Source organism: Sorex fumeus, unplaced genomic scaffold, assembly GCF_029834395.1.
Source record: "Sorex fumeus unplaced genomic scaffold, SorFum_2.1 ptg000037l, whole genome shotgun sequence".
In the NCBI taxonomy this organism is placed as follows: domain Eukaryota; kingdom Metazoa; phylum Chordata; class Mammalia; order Eulipotyphla; family Soricidae; genus Sorex; species Sorex fumeus.
Genome location: NW_026606094.1, coordinates 46,345,072 through 46,369,586, shown reverse-complemented (window position 1 = coordinate 46,369,586; position 24,515 = coordinate 46,345,072). Strand labels below are relative to the sequence as shown.

Below are 24,515 nucleotides of genomic sequence, written 5' to 3'. Positions count from 1 at the left end.
TATTTCATAAACCTCCTTTAAAGTTCAAGGGGATGAAGAGTCATTATAAACATCAATTTTCAAAATAATACTCCAAAATCTTACAGCATATCACAAAGTGTAATATTTGTGTATTTTAGATTAAAAATTTGGCAAAGTGGATTACAAAGAAAAAAAGTGTCAAAAACATATCAAAACATAATTCTATTATCAACATAGAAAATAAATAGCCAGAATAAAGTATGTTGATATTATACATAAATATAATGTGAAAAATACTAATTTAGAGAAGTTTTGAAATTGTTTACCATGTAACATTTATATTTTATTAAAGTGCAATTATAGAGAATATTTTTCCCTGATCGTAACCAATCATTTAAAACAACTTCTATTCTTCTATGTTAAGAAACAATAGCAATTTAAGAATGACAACATTTTTACTGCATATTTTATTAAATAATCTTTTGTATTCAAGCTGTTTATTTGCTAACCACTACTGATTTTAAAAATATTATTCACAGGACTGGGCTGACACCATGAATGATGTATAGAGATGTTTTGACTAAAGAGTTGCAGAGTTATTAGCTGAGAATATCATTTAACAAAAATAGCCTCAATAATTCGTCTCATTTAAAACACATGTAAAAGCCAAAACAAGTGTTTAATGTGAACAAGAAAGCAGATCATTAGAGGTAGGAGAAGAATTATTTCTAAATTTTTAAAGGCCATTAAATAATGAAGAACACTGTCATAAAAGTATTTCAAATAATATTTTTCAGTCTTCAGAATTACATATTTAAAAAATAAAATTAAGTTTAAGAATTTACAAGTACATTAAAATTTATCAGTTTAGAATAACCTTCTCAAGCTTGCACTATTTCATGCGTAGACTAAAATGACATGCTTTTTTTTTATCAGCACCTGTTTTTTTTTTTTCCTACAAATTGAAATGTGATCTATGCTTGCCTAAAAATCTCCGGTTATTCTGGCACCTAAAATCAATTATGCATATTTTGAAAGAGCTATTCATTAAAAATTAAAGTTTTCTATCAAAAATAATGTGACCTATAATATATTTCTGATGGCTAAGTTCAATGATTAAGCCGATTTAAAATAGAGTAAAGAAAGGGAAAGAGCCTGTTCATACAGAATTAATGATCAAGATGTTAATTTGGATGTCAGAAACATAAACAATATTTACTTTGTGAGGAAAGCTCATAGAGAATTGGTCATATATGTATAGATAAACATTGTCCATTTGTGAAAAACTGCTGGTTTCACTGAAAGTTACTGTAATATTTACCATCTAGGGTTTTGTGCTCTTTCTGGCAGGAATATCAAACAATTAAAATGAATGTCACACAGGTTATTATTCATTCAAATGCAACGAAAACAAATCTTTCAGTGAGTTCTACGGTCTCACTAAGATCTTCAGCTGATGCTATTCATAGGACCTGGAGTTTGAAACATGTAATTCAAACACCATATATTTGCGCTTACCTTGGTCTTCAATTTTTGAATCTCTGCTTCTGTAACTGCATGTTTGATTTGCAACTAAAAATTGAAAAGAAAAAATGTGAAATAAGAAGTGAATCTATAAGCCTCAGATGCTAAAAAAAATCAGTACATAGCTGACATAGAAAAGTGCTGCAATGCAGCAGGTTGTAAATTAAGATGTCTAGTGTGTAAAAGGATGTGCTAGGTGCAAACTAATTAAACACAAGGTTTATGGCCACACTCCCAAATATGAGATTAGGTTACAAATTTAATTGCTCAGGGACAAAAAAGGAGAAAACATTTGTTCGCATCTTCACAGCAGCTCTTTTTGATTTAAGTGTCAAGAAATTGTTCCCTTGCAGTCTTGTGGAGTAAACTAGCTAGACAACAGCTGTGTGCAGATTCTATTCCAAGTCTGAAAGAAAGGTGGTGCTGTGGTTCCACAATTCACAGCACATCCGGTTAAGCAGACCTTTTACAGCTCCGGCTGTTGCAATAGGGAAAATGATACTGTCTGAAATCTTTTTATTTTATTTTGTTTTTAATTGTAGGAGATATACAGATCTTGATTTGTGCCTCCTAGAAGATCCACTCCAATTCTAAACCAGCCTCCATTCACCAAAGGTTCAGTTTGTTTATTATTCTAGAAACGCTGTCACTTACATTTGTTTTGCTTTTACCCTGCCCCCACTTTGTTTTCTTCTTAAGGGAGGAATGAACCAAATACTCACTTCCTTAAGAGATGAATAAAATATCCAGATTTCAGGAAAATATATATGGTTGACAGTGTTGTCTCTAAAATTCTTGGGGGTTGATGTTTTTGGAATTCAGAATTCTTCCATTCAGAAGTATAGTAAGATGAATTTTCCATAAATTGGATATTACCCACAAGTGGGACTGTGAAACCATTCAGCATGTAATCAAACTCACCAATATTTATGCCACCAAACAGGAATATTTCCACTAAGTGAGAATATAAACATTGTAAGTAGCATTTTGAATCTGATTTATCACCAAATAGATTGACCACCCAAAAACATTCAGCAAAATTGTTTTCAGAGCATTTTGGATTTTAAGATTATACATGGGAGACTGAACATCTAATTAAATAAATCTAAGGTTTTTTTAGAAGGAAGTGATTTAGCTGATGGAAGGATAGAAACATGCGGTTTCCAGACTTGCAATATGACCCTGTGGCTATCACAATACCTTACAGCCCTCATTTTTAATCATCTGGCTAGTAGGGGAATATGGGAGGCATGAAAAGAGAAAACAGAAATCAAAGAATCAAGGACAGGTTAATTCAACAGTCTCTTAGATGTCATTGCAAATGAATGAAAGCCCATAACCAGAACTCCTAAGCTCCCTGCAAAATGAATTTCCTTGATGTTTTCAGGTTTCCCTGTTAGGAATAAAATCCTGTTGCTGGCAAAGCAACAACTCTGATACTGACTGCTCTTTGTCTTTAGGAGTAAATTAGAAACTGTTGAATTTTTTCCCCAATACATTTATATTGATACTTACTCGTGAAGAATATATAGCAAATGTTTGACAAATGAATGCATGAGTACATGATAAGTGGATATATCATAAACAGGTTACAAGTGATAAATAATTAACATATAAAATACCAATGATTTCAAAATTATTTTCAATTAAGGTATAATGAATTATAATAGTATCAGTATTAATGTTTTAGGCATACAATGTTTACTACACCATAACAATAACCAGAGTACCAACGTCCTCCCACCACTATCCCACTATCCCCAGATCTTTCTGCCAGTCCCATCTAGAAATTTGTCTTATTCTTTTGCTTTCTGATCTGCAGCTATGTCCCTGTGCTCTAGCAACTTTCAAGCATCAGTGGCACTGGCTTTTGCATTCTAACAGACTCTAGAGAGAAAACACCCTCTCTTTAGTTCTTATTTTTCTACAAAGGTCAAACAGACAGTATGTGCCTTCCCATTTTCTTACTATAGTGCTACTTGCTTTGGTGTACCTGGAAAGTGCTAAACCAAATTCACAGTAACTTCCTTCTACCTCCCAGAGAGATCTGATAACACACAGAACTTGAATCCAGAGTTATCTTTTAGAATCTGTCAATTACAGGCAAGTCAAAATGAGATTCAGCAAGTAGGTATCATCAGGTGGTATCCACAGAGAGTTCACAACTTCAGAATCATGGAAGCTTATACTTCTGGACCAGGTTTAGATATGAAAAACCCATGTTTATGCAGGATGAACACAGAAGTGGTCTAGCTCTCTAAGAGAATCAAAAACCAGAACCAGCAGCTGGATCCTTTGGTTCCTGATCCAGTGTCACTTTCCTCAGAAAATAAGGATTAGCAAAATGGGCATCTATCAAAGAGTTAGTATGTGCAAATCACAGTAATGGCAACTTTTCCAATCAATATCATCCCTAATATCCCCAATCAACATAAAGTTATAAACTAAACTGGGAAGAGTCCTTAGAAGTTAGGCAGGACATACCATTTACATATATAAATACAAAGACACATATGGCTGAAAAAAGTGATCCACCATTGAGCTCCTGTACTTCAGTGTGAGAATAGAACAGGACCACCAGCAAGCCCATGGACATAGGTGATTTGATTTTAGAAAGTTCTATAAGAAATGAATCCTGTCCTTTATGACATATGCCAATTGCGAAGAAAAGTTTAAGTTAGTTACTGAATTTATCTCAAACCCAATAAGCATTAACTATGTCATACCAGAAAGTTAACAAGCTCTTTTTTTTTCAGTTTTACTTCCATTCTATTTGTAAAACATAGTTCTTCACAAGTCATAACTTTTCTTATTGAGTGGATAAATGAGACAATTAATGCAAGGGTTTATTTGGGGGAAAGACACTGTGGTTAATATCAAATAATGCCACAATAAAGTTAGCTAGGACTATGGCAGAATGATCTGGAAAAAACCTAGAAAATTTTGCCTAAAGATTGTTTTTTTCCTTGTAATATATATACTAGATTAATTTCCTGGTAATGTGTATAAAACGGATAGATCTAAAAATATCCCTAGTTGATATTACACACTCTTCCCATATATGAAAATGTATTATCAGTGAGGAACTGTACTCACTAGCAGCGAAATCATGATACTGATAAAATCTTGAACTGTTAAAAATTTGGTAAAATTCTATACTGTAATAGAATAAATTGTATAAATTTGGTAATTCCAACAGACAAGTTTTAGTGCAAGGTTTTTTAAAAACTAATAAAGCCCAAAATTATATATGTGAGATTATTTTATTCCTGTATGCATACTAGGAGAATTTCTATAAATCAATCACTATTAACAGAAAAATCATCCAAACTAAACTTGGTGCTGCCAGGGATGTAGCTCAGTGGCAAAGGGCTTGCCTTGCCTGTGTGAAGTCCTAGTTAGATCCTTGGAACAGCAAACAAACAGAAACTAATCCAACGCTTTCATTATATACAGGCAGAAACTGTGTCAGCAGCTTAAGCTTCAGAACTAATAAGTGTCAAGCCCAGCCATTATAAATTTCAGTACACAGTTTTCCCCACTAAAGTTCTTATATTTGTAGGAAACTGTACCTATTTTATCATCTTCCTTTAGTGTTGCAGGTAAGTTTGTGAAAAGCAAAAAAGGCAGTTTAACATCACTTTACAGATGAGAAAAGACTCGAGAAACCACACAGCTTTATCAAATTTCTACTTGAAGCAGGTGGTGGACGGAAATAATTTTAGATTTGCTTCTTATGACCCATTTTTCCCTTAACCATATTCCTAATTGAAATCAGCAGCTTTGAGACATGTTTCTCATTTAATCGTCACAAAAACCAAGGCATATGCCATCATTATCACCTCCAAGATAAGAAATTATTACTCCAGCTGGAAGCCATGGATCACTTCTAGTAGTCTTTGATATTCTGACATGAAAAGTAAAATGCCATGTAACCAGTGCTGTTATTAATGAAACTTAGAAAGAACATTACCTCTTTATTCAAAGAGTTTTTACTGAACTCAACTATGTGCCAAGAGATGTGGTAGCAATCACTTATAAGGTGAGAACATGGCATTGTATCTACCCTCAAAACACTATGAAAGGAACTTGGGAGATATACAGGAGTTAGGGAAATGCCTTATAGATTCTGAACTCTAGTTTAGTCCCTGATAATGCATGCCTTCTGACCACCAACCACTAAAAATGTTGACCCCCAAACACCACCAGTGTTTGATCCTAGTGGCCCCTACCACCAAAGGGCCCTGGCATGGAATCACTGAGAGTTGCTAGGAATGGCCCCAGGTCACCTTATGCATCTCAGAAGCCCCTTCCTCCTAACCCCCCAGACTATGAGATCAATAAATAATATTTTCTAACAGAAGTTCCCAGATAATTAAGAGAAACATCAGATGGAATATGTATCTATATTGACTGATGAGTCTTTTATTTTGATAATCATGTCAGACGTCCTTAGGCTTTGAACTATATATATCATAACTAAGCTCCAAGGGAGAACTCTGTGTCCTGGTCAAAATGAACACAATTGTCCTGAGCTATGCTATTTTAGGAGAATAAAAATGCTCTTCCAAACAGGCAAAATGACATGACATAAGTAGCAAGGTTGCTAGTAATCTGAGTTTGTAAATTCTAGAGAAGTCCTTTCACATGTTTAATAATCTTTCCAATGTACGAGTTAAAGTGTTTATGCTTCACCCTGAGACTGGTCAGATGACACATTATCAGGAGAGGAGGTCAACAGGTCTGGTTAGTGGAAACAAAACTTAAAATACCTATTGGAACATTCAACGTTCAGAAAATCTACATTTGAAGAAAAAATTTGGAATGGAAAATAATTAAAGGGAAGTGAGGGGGAGAAGAGGCTTATGGGAAGTACCGGGAGCCAACGGTCAGGGGTTTTGGGCATATCAGTGTGTAGAGTTGCGTAGTATATCTATATATCTAAACCACAGATCTAAGGACACTGAAAGAAAGAGTTCCAAATTACAGCAACCAAACATCAAACTTAAAAATGTGCCCATCAAGGAGGCAGGCTGGTTTTTGGGAAGGAAGCTGGGGACACTGTTAGAGAGAAGTTGATACCGGTGATGAGATTTGTGCTGGAACACTGTATGGCTGAAACTCAATTATAAATAACTTTATAAGTCATGGTGACATTATAAAAAACTTTTAAAAAAAGATTAAATACAAGGCCAAGGATTGCAAGACATTGTCTTAATATAAGAAACAAAACACTTTCATCCTGTCATTTATAAGAAATGGCATTAATATCATCTCAGAATTATAGAACAAATAAACATCTGGATTCATACAGAAAACATTCATAAAACATCCTGCATATGTGCCTGTGGGTTTATTTTCTTTCAAAACTTTGAATATAGCAAACGAACCATATCAATAAATTAGTACAATTCAGTGGTGCTAGGAATTAAATTCAGGTTAGCTGTGTGCAAGGTAAGTGTATGAACCACTCTGGCCCTATGTTTAAATAATGCATATAAATATTTTATAGCTTTTTTATATGTTGAAGGAAATTTCCAAAAAGATAAATATTATCAACAGATTTCTAATTCTTTAGATCTTTTACTTTGGAAGATGTATACTAAAAAATATTTGAACTAATACATCCCCAAGACAAATTGTTAATTGTTTTGACTGGTTTAATATTCACGATGCCAGGGGATGAGGGGACGAGTGATGGGTGGGAACACAGGTCAGTCTACTTAAATGGTACCAGCAGTTTTCTGATTCAGCACCTTTCCTACTTCCTGCTCAATTAGCAGTGAAACCACATTTAGAAAAGAAAAACTCATAACCAAATGGGCATGAAAATTTTAATTACTGCAACTAGAATATGAAAAAGTCATAATGTTGAAAGAAGAAATATCTAAGCTTCATTCCCTAAGAAGGGAGATGTTTTGTGTCCCCACTGGACTGAGTCCTGAGTCTATCTTCAAGGAGTCCTGTCTTTCCCAGGACAGTCCACAAATCATATTCTCTTCACTCTCTCAGACAGCAATTAACTACAAGTCTTCTGTATGCATTTCAAGATAAATAACAAAGAAACTGGCAGAAAATAAGCCTGGTGCTTAATATTTTATAGATCAACATAAAGAGAATGAATTCCAACTTGAAATCTTGAATAAGTAGACTGAAAAGGATATAAACACAAACAAAAACCATATTTTTAAGGTAGCTGGAATACCAGAATGAAGAGGAAAGGAAAGCAAGAGAAATGGGTGATATGAAGAAGCCCAAAATCTATTAAGAAAATGAAGTCATGTTAGAGATGCTAAACAACACTGAATTTAAAGTTAAGTGCATACTTAATGTTACAGAAAAAATTATCAATGTTACAGAAAAAATCCTCAAAGCCATCACACAGAATATGTTAAGAACAACTTGGAAAAAAACAGAAAAAGAAAACCAGGAGAAAATAATATACAAGATCAAGTGTTCATAAAAAAGAAATAGAAACAAATGAAAAAGAGAAATGAAGAATATATCCATGGGTTAATACAAAGCAAACATGAAACAGAAAAGAAGAGTAGGACAAAGAATTAATGAAAGGACTACTTCAAGAAAATGTGATGACAATTAAAGCACAAGCCTAAAATAATGCAAGCATTCAAACACCATATAGGCATTAATCTTTTTGTTTATAATACACAATGCTAATTTCAAAGAATGAAACATGTCCTGCAATTTTAGGACAAAAAAGTGATGAATTAATATTTAAAATTATCCAAATTAATTATATGTAATAATTAATATGTAAAATTATCCAAATTATCATTCCAGTATCATGAAAATTAGAATTCCCCATTTTCAGCACTGGAAGTTTCAAATATTAAAGAAAATGAAAGAGAATGTGCTGGCTGAAAGTCATTCAAAGTGTAAAGGCACACATTCTGTAGGTAATCACACAGGCGCTCCAACCAAAGAAAGGCAGGTATGCATTTAATGAAAGTGCTTACCATGTTGTCAACTATTTTGAAAATTAAAACTGGGCACTTGTATTCTAAAACAATTCCAGTATATGCTCGAAATAGTTGACTTTTCAAATTAACCAATACAGGCAAAAACAGTGCAAAGACTGAGGATATATTAACAAGAAAAAAAAAAAGAGGATATCAGAATTTTAGTAGGAAGGTACATAACATGCTCAGGGGTTACTCCTGGCTCTGAACTCAGGAATTACTCCTGGCGGTGCTCAGGAGACCATATGGAATGCTGGGAATTGAACCCAGGTCGGCCACGTGCAAGGTAAATGCTTTTCCCGCCGTACTATAGCTCCAGCCCCTAAGACAGTGTATTTTTTAAGATCCCAAATACTGCAAGCTGAGATTATGGATGTTGTTTTATGTTTTCATAAATCTATATCTTTCAAAACCCTTTAGAAACATTTTTAAAAACAAAAAGCATTTGAAAAATATATTCACTCTGATATTGGCTACACAAATATAAATCATAAGTAATTAAAAAGGTAAGCCAGGGGCCAGAGTGATAACACAGCAGGTAGGGCATTTGCCTTGAACGCGGCTGAACCGGGTTCAATCCCTGGCATCCCATGTGGTCCCCTGAGCACTGCCAGGAGTAATTCCTGAGTGCAAACCCCTGAGCATTGCTGGGTATGACCCAAAAAGGAAAATAAATAAATCAATCAATAAAAAAAGAAAGAAAGAAAGAAAAAGGTAAGTCAACATACCAGCCAGAGCATCACAATATATAAAACTGATGGGTTTATGATACATTCAAATTAAAAATTATAAATGAAAGAAAATTAGAACCAAAAACCTTCAGTTATCAAATTTCATTTCTATGTGTAGAAAAACATTTTTTCCTAAGTCAAGATAATAAGAAAGCTGAAACCACAAAAGAGTGATTTTTAAAGCCTCACAGCTGCAAAATTGTAGGAAGATGGTAAATAATGACAAATGTCTTTAACAAGGAAGAATGTTCTCTAAAACATTAGATTGCTTGAGGGAAACATTCATCAGTTTCCACTTTACTGTTGCATTCTGAGCAGTAAATTTGCAAAAAGTTTATAGGCATTTACTGACAACAATTCCCTCAAAAAATCGTCTCTGCCTCCCTTCCTTTGTATCTGGCTGATGGGAGGTATCAGCCAGCGTAAGAGAGAAGGATATGGGGAATTAGCTCACTTGCTTCCAAGATTTAGCTTTCAGTAGTGTCATTATTCTACAAAAATGCAGATGCTGAATAAAAGTTCTCTCTATCATTTTTTACCAGAGAAAGCCAAAAAAAGATGAGACTCACTGTTGTCAGTTTTTCACCACCACTTGGTAGTTCCATTTAAAATTCTTCTACTAAAGATGAAGTCATGAAATTTACATACAAGTGGTACTACATGGAAAGAATCATGCTAAGCGAAATGAGTCAGAAAGAGAGGGACAGACATCAGACATAGAGAGATTACATTCATCTGGGGAATATAAAGTAACAAAATAGGAGACTAACACCCAAGAATAGTTAAGTACCAGGAGGTTTACTCCATGGCTTGGAGGCCAGCCGCACATGCTAGGGGAAAAGGGAGCTCAGATAGAGAAGGGAGCACCAAATAAAGGGTATTGGGAAGATCCTCCCAGGATGGGAGATGCATGCTGAAAGTAGACTATAGACCGAACATGATTGCTACTCAGTGCCTCTTTTGCAAACCACAGCACCCAAAAAGAGAGAGAGAACAAAAGGGAATGCCCTGCCACAGAGGCAGTGTGAGATGGGGGAGTTGGGGGGTGGGAGGGATACTGGGATCAGTGGTGGTGGAGAATGAGCACTGGTGGAGGGATGGGTACTCGATCACTGTGAAACCCAAGCACAAAAATTTGTAAGTCTACAACTATACCTCATGGTGTTTCACTAATAGAACTTAAAAAATAAATAAATAAATAAATAAATAAAAACAAAATTCTTCCACTGAACTTTTTTCAATTAAACTACTTGAGTATATCATTTTATTCTGGTTGAAACCTTGCCTTTTTTAAGAAATGAAGAAAAACGTATTTCTAGAAATCTTTTTAAAAAGAAAATCTATCACCAGTTTCCAAAACATTGATAAAGTAGAAACATATATACTGAGAAAACCAAATATTTAAGTTATAGTTTGAAATTATGGAACAGACAGGTTGTAAACTGTCACTAAGACAAATACCAAGTACAAATGATACCTACTTAAATGTTGGGCTGGAGCAATAGCACAGCGGGTAGGGCATTTGCCTTGCACGCAGCCAACATGGCTGACCCGAGTTCGATTCCTCCGCTCCTCTCGGAGAGCCTGGCAAGCTACTGAGAGTCTCTTGCCCGCACGGCAAAGCCTGGCAAGCTACCCGTGACTTATTCTATATGCCAAACACAGTAACAATTGCCACAATGGAGACGTTACTGGGCAGGCTCGAGCAAATCGATGAACGAGAGGACAGTGACCGTGACAGTGACTTAAATGTTACCTTGGAGTTTGATGGATTCAAAATAATCTGTTATTAAAAGACTGCCTTTTAAAAATGATTTTATTTTCATAACAAATATATGTACTTAATGAAATGGACAGGTATACAAAGTCATTTGGCAGGCCAATGGCTTACCTCTTTGAATTTGTGACTGAGCTTGTTTGTGTCCAGGTCTGATGGAGAAAACATATCCTCATTCTCAGGCAGCTCGAAGACTTCAATAGCTATGTCACTGCCAGGAAGAACAGGGCCTACCTCATCCTCCTCTTCATCTGTGGCATATTCTCCTGTCTGAAAGGAAGGGGATTTCAGAAATCTGGCTGTCTTTACTGTTGGATAAGGTGGTTATTTGAAAATACTTTACAATAGATAAATAAAACATGTCACCAAAGGTAAAAGTGTGAGTAAGTTTAAGTTAAGCAAGCCACATGCAGCCAAAGTTATAAACGCATGTTAGTTTAAAGATCCAAATGGACATGTCTATATCATATATGTGGATTTCTGAAAATCAAATAATATCAGAAGCACCTTAGTATAGTAACAAAAGTTGTTTTCAATCTTAGTATGATTTTGCCATATAAAATTATTGTGCTAAGGGAAATAATAAATGTACTTCAATCCCAACCATCTATGTGAAAAATTATACAATATTGAGAGCACAGAATACAGAGAGGGAGATAAAAAGATTCAGAGCTGGCCTGAGAAATAGTGCAAAGACTTAGATGCTTACACATAGCCAACCCTGGTTGGATTCCCAGCATTGCAGCAGATGGTCTCTCGAACCCTGCCAGGAGTAATCCCTGAGCACAGAGCCAAGAGTAAGCCCTGAGCACAGGTGGGTGTGGATCAAAAAACAGAAATCCAATAAAATAAATAACTTGAAGCAGGCAGTTAGCTAGGGGAGCCCTCTGGTAATGAATTCTTGGGATGCAATAAAACTATAGATTTTGGGGTTGAAAGAAGTTACTCTGTCAACTCTTATGTGGATTACTATTGCCAGGACCCACTTTGGGACACTGAGATTGTGTCTGAGGAATTGAGGTTGATAAGTGGCACAGAGATGGCTTAGGAGAAATCTGTAACATCCTCCCTCCCCTAGATGCTCCAGCAGAAACCAGGGTTGTGATAAGAATATGGAGACAGACTATTAGAGGTTTCAGACCCTTCTCCACAATGCAATAGCAAAGGGCCCTTAATTAGGTAGAAAGTCCCGTGTGGGGGTAATTCGGGGAAAGTATATATAAGTTAACTTGGACAAAAGAACACTCATGTGTTCCCAGGCTCGGCTGCCTGTGCACATGGTGCCCATATGCACATGTTGCCTGCATCTCCTTGAGATGTATACCCTACCTCTCTCTGCATCTGGAGAAGCCTGCATTCTCCCTTGAATGTGTTTCTCTCTCCCATTTTCTCTCCTTCCCTCTCTCCCTGCTCTTCCTTAAATTTTCCAAATAAAATTTTTTAATTTCTTTAGTTGCCTCCTCCTGAAATTCTTTTCTGTTAGGATAAGGCTATGGACCAAAAAAAAAAAAAATCTGGGTAAAATCTAGGTCAGACTTTCCTGAAATATGCATTCCTCGCTCCAACTGGAGTACATGGCTCCTGGAGAAATCTGGTAGCAGGGATCATCTCCCAGGCTAGGCAGAACAAGTGGACTTCAGGTGTAGCTTCACAAGTGCCTCTGGGGGGTGGTGAGATGCGAAGTTTACATTGTCCAGGGACTCATCACAGATTTTTATCAGTCCTAGATTTCCTCAGCTGCCTCACAAAGTGGAAGAAGTGGGTAGAGAGAAAGAGGTAGATTTTCTTCTTGAGGCTACCACTTCTCTCCTCCCCTCTTCACATAAGTGACTCAGGGAAACCCCACTGGCAACAGAAATCAATAAAAGTTTCAGCATGGAAAGGAATGGCAGTCTTAAAAAGTTCGTTGATTAATTTTCCTATGCTTTGGAACTAAATCACTATTTTTGTTGTTTTCTATTGTGGTGGTTCATGGGTGATCTAAAAACAAGTGATCTGAGTCTAAGAAATCATCTGTACAAGGGCACGGTCTGCCTGCACAGTACTTTGACAAGCTGGAGCATTTCTCTTAATCACTTAATCACTTAACTTCCCGTTAGTCGTCGATTTGCTCGAGCGGGCGCCAGTAACGTCTCCATTTGTCCCTGTCGCGTGCTAGTGTAGCCCAATGGCATCTCTTCGCTCCGGGAACATGGAGGGCCTCAAACCGATCGTTCATGACCTTGACAAAGAAGTCTGACCATCTGGTAGGTGGGCGGCCACGCGGTCTCTTGACATCCCGTGGAATCCAATCAGTAACAGCTCTAGTCCAACGGTCGTCTTTAAATCTCATTACGTGACCAGCCCATCTGATTTTTGACACCTTGGCAAATGAGACAGCGTCCCTGATCCTTGATCGTCGACGGATGTCAGAACTCCGGATTCGTTCTCTCATTTGAGTGAAACGTGATATTCCAAGCAGAGCTCTTTCTATTCTTCTTTGGGAGACCTGAATGGCGTTCTCATCTTGTTTGCGTAGGGCCCAGGTCTCTGAGGCATATGTTAATGCAGGAAGAACAGTGGAATCAAAGAGATGTGCCCGGAGCCGGAGGTTCTTCGTCCTCTTAGCTATTTCTCTAATCTTTTAAATACATATTTCACATAAAATTCTAGATTTTTTTCTAAGAAAGCCAAAGATCTGGTACTATATACACAGTATGATTTGATAACATTTGGCCAAAGTTGTGAGTCATTGTTCCTTTAAAATGGACTACACACTTTAAAATACAACAAAACTTCCATAATTTTATTTTATTATATTTCTTGGCTTCATTTCTTCACGATAATCCATATAGCCCTTTAGAATGAACTCTGAAATTAATGTTTCTCCTCATGACTATCTTCCTTTACATTATTAAAAAGAAGCTTCTTTCCTAGCAGCATAAGGCTATAATACTTTAATTCAAAATAATTGTTTGATTCCCAGCATCCCATATGGTCCCTGAGCATCATCAGGAGTAATTCCTGAGTCTGTGAGCCCGGAGTAACCCCTGTGCATCACCAGATGAGACCCCAAAAGCAAATAAATAAATAAATAAATAAATGTTTGAAATATATACCTTATGAAATAAGGATAAACTGCAGGTTCACAGGGGTCGAAAGATAAAGTTCATTTGATTTATCCCTATTTCTTCAAGTATTATTATACCTAACCCATAAAACAGTAATTCATGTTCTAAGCCAATAATTTTTTTTAATAAACAGTGTACTGAATGATCTATTCCTTTGACTAAATGGCTTGGCAGTATCTGATTGCCATTTTACTCTTGGTTCTGTACCATATCCTTCTTACTAAAGGGGAAACTATTTCTTATACTACATTTGGATTTGAGAGAAATCTGGTCTTTAACATTACTGCAGTAATTTTGAATGTCTAAAAGAGTATATTAAATTTCCATTGACTTCCAATTATCAAGTAAAATGATGCTAGGTTTCTCATAGGTACCATTTTCTGTAATTATGTTTGTGCCTGTATTGACTTCTCTATAAGGTTTCTACGTATCTCATAAATTTGGAATCCATTTAAGTAATACAATTTTTAGACAGGAATCTAACGGCCTCTGGCCAAATGAAACAGTTGTTGCAAGACCTCTCTGGGTCAACTTCCCTGAACTAGGCTTTTATTGGAGAGCTTGACTTTGGTGGTATTTCGGTATAGAACCAAATTCAGGGTATTTAGTACAAGATATTCACTTTCCTTGCTGGTTATGTATTAGTCTTTTTTTTTTCTTGGATTTTTGGAGCATACTGGTTGTGCCCAGGGCTTAATTTCTGCTCGGTGCTCTGAGTTTGAGTGTCCATCCTGATGTTTCTCGAAGAATATCTGTGGCGCCAGGGATACAATTAGGACTGGTTCCATGCAAGAAAGCACTTATACCTTGAATTATAAAAAAGCGTATGCCCTGGTACTATCTGTAGGAATACTAAAAGTTACTTTCCCCCCAAATAAAATCAGAGATGATTTGATGAGAGAGAAAGAGGTTGGTTGTCTCTTTCTTGAGCCTGCGGAGCAGTACTGTCAACCTTTACTTAACCAAGGCCCCCTTCCAACTCAGTTTCCTTTCTGTGTCCCTATGTCCTATCAACTAATTCCCTAATCTCCTGCTGTGGCTCCTTAGCACAGCGGTAGGGCATTTGCCTTGCACGCAGCCAACATGGCCAACCCGAGTTCGATTCCTCCGCCCCTCTCAGAGAGCCTGGCAAGCCACTGAGAGTATCTCACCCGTACGGCAGAGCCTGGCAAGCTCCCCGTGACGTATTTGATATGCCAGACACAGTAACAACAAAGTCTCCAATGGAGACGTTACTGGGCCCGCTCGAGCAAATTGATGATCAACGGGAGGGCCTTTACTTTACTTTACTTTACATGCTGTGGCTCCTTATTTCCACAATTTTCATCTGACGTTCCTTAGAATATGCTCAAGGAATATATAAGAAATCCTATAGAAAGGATAGAAAGCCTCAGTACAAGAACTTTCCCTTGAACACTTTGGAAACCAATATGAAAATATGTAAATTATAAACATCATTCCAAGTGTCTGTCTCTAGCAGAAGAGTAGGTGCTAGTTAATTCCTGATAGTTTCCACTCATTGACATAATTAAATGTTACAAATTTTAAAAGGATTATAATTTCATATCTGGTGTGCTCTTGGGTGATATATATTAGAAAAGGTACATGGTAAATCATAATGACATTAATTAAAAATAATGCAGTAAGAGTGGTAAATACACAATTGGAAGGTAATATTGTTGAAAGTTTTGACTTAGAGATAATAAAATTGTGTAGTTGTTTTTAACCCTATAATTACCACTAGCAGCAAAGTCTGCCTATGACTTTATATGCCTGTTTACTAGGGTAAACAGGCATATAAAATTTACCTCTGCATCATCAATTTGATGAATAACTCGCTAAAATATTAAATGTAAAATCAGACATAGTGTGACATATTTTAAACAAAAATGTTGAAACAAACAAGTTAACTTCCCTTTCCAACAGGTACATCTTCACTGTTTATAAGACAATGAATTAAGTTTGTGCTTGGGATGGTGTTGATATATGTAACAAAATCTCAACAAGAAATTTTAGAATAAGCTTAGTAATGGAATAAACTTAGGAATATCCATATCCTGAAATTTTCAATAATATTTGAAAAGTTAATAACAAGATGATTTTATTAAAAAGGCAGTGTCACAATATAAGGCAAAATCTTTCACAATTATTTTTTAACACTCTTTGCAATGAACAAGAGGATTAGGATGTATACAATACATAAAACTCTTACCTATAATTTTAGTTCTATTTGTCACCTATTCTTTTTTTTACTAATTAATAGTATATTTATTTTTTAATATTTATTTATTGAATCATTGTGGGAAAAGTTACAAAGCTTTCAGGTTTAAGTCTCCGTCATGCAATGATCAAACATATTTCCCTTCACCAGTACTTATTTTTCACCACCAAGAACCCCAATATAACCTCCTCCCACCCCTCCCAATGCCTGTGAGGCAGATGAATTCTACTTAACTCTCTATCTACTTTGATTACATTCATTATTTCGACAAAAGATGCACCATTATTGTTTAGAGTTTACACCCAACAATCAGAACTGCTGAAAAGGCATTGTGAAATAATTTGTTTACTACAGTTAGTTATGAGAACCATATGATGTTGCGCGGCCACGATACAACTGTGTGATTTTGGATTTCTGGTATTTTACATATTAAGCCTGGAGGTATTTCTGCCAAGAGCCAGATAATTACGAGATTGGTTTCTGTGGCTCTAGAGCCATGGCCATGCTGGAAAGTCGCTCATGGGGGGCAACTCATGATCTCAGTAGGGCAAGAAGGACAAGCCGAGAACGTCCCCCTTCCCATGAGGTTACAGTTGCCGTGTCACCGTCGACTCATACCTGGCTTTCCAAAAAGCTCTGAGGCGGCCACCATCTTGCTGCCCGGGGGAAAGAGGCGGAAGGGAGAGACACCCCTTCCCTCCCAGGCAGGCATGGTACCGTGGATTAACGCATAGTCCATTCACTTTTCTGCTGTAAGCTGTCAGGCTCTGCATTAAGTCCTTGTGCTTCTGAAGCCATGGCCATGCCAGAGAGCCACTCGTGGGGGGCAACTCATGACCTCGGCAGAGTGTGAAGGACGAGCCGGGAATGCCCCCTCTTCCCATGAGGTTTCAGTTGCCCTGTCACCGCCGGCTCATACCTGGCTTTCCAAAAAGCTCTGAGGCGGCCACCATCTTGCTACCCAGGGTGTCACCTATTCCTATTATTAAAATTATAGCCATAAATGTATGAAGAATTTTTCTTTTGATTTGACCTTACCATTTTATAACCTGATTTTTGCAAATATTCTTTTTACTTTATCTTTCCATTTACTAATGCTTTCTTTCCAATTAGATTTATAAGCATTCTGATGACAGATATGTCTGTTATTAATTCTACTTCTTTTTTAAAATTAATTCTACTTCTTTTTTTAATGAATTCTACTTTTTATTAGAAACTCGTATTTTTTAAAAACTTTATGTTACAATTTCTTCTCATTGCTCATTTACCATTCAGACTTTTAATGCACTTTAGAATAAAGCATGCATTCATTACAGAAGACCATAAATATCTGGAAATTTTGTAAAAGTTAGAACTGAGAGGAGAGGGAGGACCTTTTGATCTTGTTTCTTTAATGAAAAGGAGACTTTTTTCTCTTTTTTGGGTCACACCTGCTGATGGACAGGAATTACTCCTGGCGGTTCTTGGGGGACCATATGGGATGCTGGGAATGGAACCCGGGTCGGCCGCGTGCAAGGCAAAAACCCTACCTGTTGTACTATCGCTTCAGCCCCAAGGAAATTATTTTTATGGCTAACCGATAACAGAAACAAATTAAACGTCATAAACCATAAACCTCAAAATCAGATTCAGTTGACTCTTAACAGTTACAGAGGAAAATGGAAAATGTTTTTTGCAAAAGAAATTGATACCAAAAAAGTGTGTATCGCTGGAGTGATAGCACAGCGGGTGGGGCGTTTGGTTTGCACATGGCCAACCTGGGTTTGACTCCTCCGTTCGTCTCAGAGAGCCCTGCAAGCTATTGGGAGTATCCTGCCTGAAAGGCAGAGCCTGGCAAGCTCCCCATGGCATATTCAATATGCCAAAAACAGTAACAACAAGTCTTACATTGGAGACGTTACTTGTGTCCCCTAGAGCAAATTGATGAACAATGGGAGGACAGAGCTACAGTGCAGTGCTACCTTCTTAGCCAAGGTCATACATTTTAATAGTCTCCCAAAGGGGAACATAAGAGCAATTTTTGGTAACTTAGTTTGTGCCCAACACTATACATTTGTATATATATGTATATATATATATATTTATATATGGGCTGGAGCGATGGCACAGTGGGTAGGGTGTCTGACTTGCATGCAGCTGACCTGGGTTTGATTTCTTCGTTCCTTCAGAGAGCCCAGCAAGCTACCGAGAGTATCCCGCCCACATGGCAGAGCCTGGCAAGATCCCCGTGGCATATTCGATATGCCAAAAACAGTAACAGCAAGTCTCACAATGGAGACATTACTGATGCTCGCTCGAGCAAATTGATGAACAATGGGAGGGCAGTACTACAGTGCTACACACACACACACACACACACACACACACACATATGTATTACTGAACCATCTTATCTGAAGACTCAGAGACTATATTCAAGGTCTTAAAACTGTTATGCTATGTAGCACATTCAAAATATGATCTCTTTTTTTCTGTGCTATTCTACTTGCAGTCTAAGAAACTAAAGACTATTAGAAACTAAAAATAGGGGAATACATTCCTTTCATAATTCACAAACCCAAATCTAGTATCACGTCCTATTGTTTGGGATTTGCCTATGAATATTAACTTTCAATTCATTTTGAAACCTTGCATCTGCCTCCAGTGAACTACCCCTTAAGTTTCTTGTCTGTCTTTTGTCTCATAATTTGTTCTCCTTGGGAAAATGCATAGAAATCTTCAAAAGGTCTGCCTTACTGGTCTGCTAAGAATTCATTTATCCTGTCATGTACAGACTAGAACCATAGAATATAATCTATACAATTATTGTATTATCTTTAAATGGATACAAAAAAGAACTGAAAGGCAAAATGAATGCCAAGTTTCCTCTAAATTTTGTCTCCGCTGAATTATCAGTCTGGCTGCACTTTCTGAAGTATAATTTTAATTTTTATATACATTAACTTCCTTTTCTGAAGTATAATTTTAATTTTTATATACATTAACTTCCTTTTACTTATTGTACCAGAATATTTAGTATTTAATGTTAAACATATTGTAACAATAAATACAGTGAGGGATTCTTCTTCTTAGTTAATATATCATTTTTTACTGGTTAGAGTGGTATCATGTAGACATACAAGGTCTTGAACACTCAGGAGAGCTGTAGATCTTAGTATAGATTTTACAGCATGAACGGGTTGTATCTTTTATACTGGTGCGCTGAGAAGCGGAGATCAAGTAAAGGATCTTGGTATTGGAACACTCTGAGCTAGGATGAAATCCTAGTTCTCTTACATTAGGAATATCAGCCTTTAGATATGTTTCCATATCCTCATCTGTAAAATGAAGACAAAATAGTTCCTTAGTGCAATGGCTCATTTCTCCTAATCTAAGGAGAGAGTCCAAGATACCCAGTGGATGAATGGAACTATAACAGAACTGAACATATATACACTGTATTTTTTCCTATAGAAATAATAACAATATGCTATAATAAAAAGTCACATTAATGTGTTATCTCCATCTCTCTTTTTCTCACTCCCCTCCCAAAATATCTTATAGTTCACAGTATTTTCATACTATAGTTACCATCAGTAACTGAAACCATGAGAAAGTGAAGCTGCAGATAAGGAGCAGTCTACTGTATTATGAGGTTGCCATGAGATCAAGCTAAATGGTGCCTATTAAATATTTAATACAAGGTCTGGAATATGACGCTCAAAACAAGTGATTGTTTCTGTGTAACTAATACTACACCAGTAACATGCCAATATTTCTTGCAAGCTGTTGGCAGAGTTTTCATGTCATAAATAAATGTTTATATATGATATCATAAAATAGAAAAGGTGTAATATTCTCAAAGAAATTTCCACCTAATTCTTTCATAAGCAGATAGGTCATTCTAAAGTAAAACTTTTTCTTCCCTTAAACCTGTTCCTCTTTTTTGGCTTGCATAAAGCTGAGTCAGGTTTAATCCCAGGCATCCTATATGGTCTCCTGAGCCTGCTAGGAGAGATCCCTGAGCACATGGTCAGGAGTAAGTCCTGAGTACTGCTGGGTGTGGCCTCCAAACAAAATAAAACACAACAAAGAAACAATAAAAGTCCTGCTCCTTCTTTCACATTCCAAGTTTTGATGTTGGTACCAGCTTCTAATCAAGATCAAGAAAACTTCAGGCCTTTGTTCTCTTGACTTAACTACCTGCCCCTCTAAATCCACGTACCAATTGATCCAAGTTATATACACTGTATAATCTATGAAGCTGTTACCCTTAAACCTTCTAATCCACACCTCTATACTTCCACTTTTTGAATTTTATCACTCATAAAACTTTTTTCTTTTCTTTATTGAATCACAGTGAAATACAGTTATAATATTGTTCATGATTGGGTTTCAGTTATATAATGTTCTCACACCCGTTCCTTCACCAGTGTACATTTCCCACCATCAATGTCCCCAGTTTCAAAACATTTTTTCCCATGTCTTCCTGTTTCATTAACTTCTTCCAACTGTAAGTCCCTTAAGAATACCAGGAAAGATTTCTCTGTAATTCCACTGTAGTGATCACATTATTTGGCACACAGTAGGCACAGAACAAATGTTTACTAGATAAATTAATACAAGTTGAGCTACATCTGCACAGCACAGCAGAGTCTTATTTTCCTGTCAACTCTTTGCTTTCTTGTAAGAAATACAGTGAAGCACAGCTGCAGCTGTGGTCTAAATGACCCTTTGGGGGATTTTTCTCTTATTGTTAGGTTCAACCATTAGCAGTAATTTTTGCTGCAGCAATGTATGCTCTGGTAAATTCTAGGAAACTAAACGGTGATAATCATAAAAATACTCTTAATTATGCACTTTTTGTTTGAATTTGTTTACCGGACTTGAACTTAGTTATACATATTTTCAACTGAGTTTTAGGAGCAAATAGAACTGCGTTTTTCCAGAAGAAGAAGACCTCAAATTAATATTTCAATACTTAAAATGCCCAGATTTTCACCAACCATCTAGATGTCTTTTAGCAAAACACTTCCCTTTTCCATAAAGCATCTTTCTTTACTTTTTGGCCAGTTGACTCCTGTGTATTCTAGTTTTGTAATGTGGAACAACGAAGTTCCCTTCCTTCCTTCCTTCCTTCCTTCCTTCCTTCCTTCCTTCCTTCCTTCCTTCACCAACCATCTAGATGTCTCCCTCCCTCCCTCCCTCCCTTCCTCCCTCCCTCCCTCCCTCCCTCCCTTCCTTCCTTCTTCTTTGGGCCACACATGGCATGCTCAGGGGTTACTTCTAGCTCTGCACTCAAAAATCACTCCTGGTGATGCTTAGGGGACCACATGGGATGCCAGGGATTACCTCGGGTTGGTTATGTGCAAGACAAGCGTGTTACCCACTGTACTATAGTGACATAATCAAAGTATATATCATAATGTCTAGAATATGTTACATGACTAGAAGACATAAACATTGGTTTCATCCAGTTACTTCAGGGAGAAAAAGATACTGTGGGAGATAATATACCTGAGAACAGATTTTGAACATGAGTCTCAAATAAGAAAACCCCAGGTAAAAGTAATTTACCTTGTACTTTTTGTGCTCTTTTGTTTTCTGGGTAAAATGGTGTAAAGATAGCAATCTCTAGAGTATGAAGAGAATTTAAATAAACATCCTATTTACGAAGTCATTTATCAATTAATAGTCAATCTTTTGTTCTCTAAAAGATTTTCCAGACTTTCCCCACATAATTCATATTGTCTAAGTGTCAAATGAAACAGCAGCTAAAGTCAGTATTTAGATTTTGTTTGTCTGTTTTAGTTCTGGTTGTGCTCAAGGCTTACTCCTGGCTCTACACTCAGGGGTATCAAACCCGGGTCTGTCTTATGCAATGCAAGTACTCCATCCCCTATACTATCTCTCCAGTCCCTTAATCTAGATTTCTTATCTGGCCTTCCATCATTACTGCCAATAACTCAGCAACTCAGGCAGTAACAATACAAACAAATGATCATTTCTGAAACTGTGATCAGATGGAGTTAAGATTCGCTCAGAAAACATTTCAAACAACTCAAGTTTATCTTTCTATTCTTAAGATTTTCCGGAAATTATGACAGATATCATAAATTGGCATTGGTTTTTATAACATTAAGACCTCTTTAGTTCCCCCTTTCTTTAAAAAAATTTACTTCTCAAAAGTGCAACTCTATTTCCTTCTGTGATAGGCAGTCTCTAAAATGAACCAACTGCTCCCTGCTTCCTACATATTCGTGCTTTTGTATGCGCTAAGAGTGAACCACACCTAGCAACTCACATTTTTACAGCTACAATAGAGCAAAATGATGGGAAGTCATTTGTGGTTAGCTCACAAAATGACATTGACTTGAATTTTTTTTCTCTAGCTCTTAGAAACAAGTTGTCATCTTGTGTATGGCCCAGTGGAGAAGTGCACTCCACAAGAAATGGATGTTTCTGGCCAATAATCAGCAAGGATCTGAGGTCTGCCAACAGTGATGGAGCTTGGAAGTAACTTCTAAGTTCTGCCAATAGCTATATAAGAGCCCAAAGCAAATCTTTCCCCAACTAAACTTTTAGATAACTGCAACTCTGGCTGACACCTTATTTACAGCCTTGAGGGAGATTTTAAATCAGAGGTACTGAACTAACCTGACCCACAGATATCGTGATGCATAAACAGTTTTGATTTTTAAGTTACTAAATTTTGTTGGTGATTTTCTCTGTGGCAAAAAAAAGAGCAGGCATTGTCATAAAAATATTAAGAATGGGAAATTGGCATTTAAGAAGGTTATGGAGGCTAGAAAGAATGTGAAGATTAGGTGGGTGCCATGAACAGTGGAAATGCAGAAGGGAGATTCTTATTTGGTATAAAGCGTAGCAACATTATTATCTTCTAGAAGAAGAGGTAGGAAACGCTCTTTAGTGAAGAATAATCCATTTAAGTAGACTTTCAAAGTGTTGAAGGTGTACTTACTTTTTTTGTTGGATATAGTAAAAATAACTGAAAAGAGATAAACTGAAAAAGTATGAAACAGAGAAGAACTAAACTGGGTGCTAATTTCTGCAGTGTTCTGACTTGAGAAAAATTTTCCCAGAAGTATCACTCCATCAGATATGACAATTAATGTAAGCAATAGTGTTTAGGAACCATACCCATTCAGTTAGTCTCACAGAATATAATTAAGATAACTGTTAAAAGGATTTTTAAGCAGTCAAATAAGTTTTAGGTATAGTATTGAGATCAAACTTGCATAGAAGCCTATTATGCAGGCTTCCAGACAATACTTGCTTTAAAAAATATCATAAACTGGGGCTAGAGAGACAATACAGTGGACAGGAAACTTTCCTTCATGCAGCTAACCTGAGTTCAATCCCTGACATCCTATATGGTCCTTCAAGTACAGACAGGAGTAATTCTGAGGGAAGGCCAGGAGTAACCACTGAGCTTTGTCGGTGTAGAACCAAACAAAATACCAAAATAAATAAATACTTTTCTTAAAGTTCATTAATTATTAGGGTCTAGATAAGAAACGTAGCTGGTGTTATCCTTATAATTTTTATTGACTTCACCTGGCTACGATTATGTATCAGTTCAACAGGGATGCATTAGATATTACAGAAACTTGACATTGGTCCACATTCATCCACAAAGAATAAATTTCAGGGAAATTCTATAAGTTGAGACTGACTTGAATATCTTCTATGAGTGAGGTTTATCACTGAACACATCATTTAAAGTCAGAAATTTCTTTTATACTACTTTAAGTAAATGACTCTAATCCTAGGGATAAGTGACCATATAATGCAATCATATAATTAATTATCCATCAATATAGCTCCCTTACATAATTAAAGATAGCCTAATTCAGAAGAATCTATAAAGTCACCTGTGGGCTACATGATCTGACGACTGTTTTTAAAAAATACATGAAGGTTTTTTTTTAATTTTTATCACCACTTCTAAACAAAGCTACATGGACAGTCCAAAAGAGCTTGCTCAGTTACCACAATTTGTTTCTATCCCAAATTTCAATCTGTCTGTAATTTTTCCAGTGACAGACAATTAGGACACTGGTAAAAGCCCAAGAATTAATGAAAATGGAAAAAGGTTAGTTAAGGAAAACTGATGTAAACTTTAAAAGGCAAGAGTTGTAAGTATATCCTTTTGTTTGACTCATTGAGCAAAGTAACCATGTTCATTTGGGATCATATAACTGATGCTGA

At 36.5% G+C, this 24,515-nt stretch overlaps 1 protein-coding gene across 9 annotated transcripts in view; it reads right to left on the bottom strand.

Moving 5' to 3' along the window:
- The window catches only part of PPP1R9A (protein phosphatase 1 regulatory subunit 9A), a 337,678-nt gene that overhangs the window by 74,319 nt on the left and 238,844 nt on the right, over positions 1-24,515 (bottom strand). For all 9 annotated transcript variants that reach the window (XM_056118127.1, XM_056118126.1, XM_056118129.1 and 6 more), the window contains 2 exons: positions 11,088-11,243; positions 1,480-1,533 (listed from right to left, as the gene is read on the bottom strand). In XM_056118127.1, coding sequence (XP_055974102.1) covers positions 1,480-1,533; positions 11,088-11,243 — 210 coding nt within the window. The remainder of the gene's footprint in view (positions 1-1,479; positions 1,534-11,087; positions 11,244-24,515) is intronic.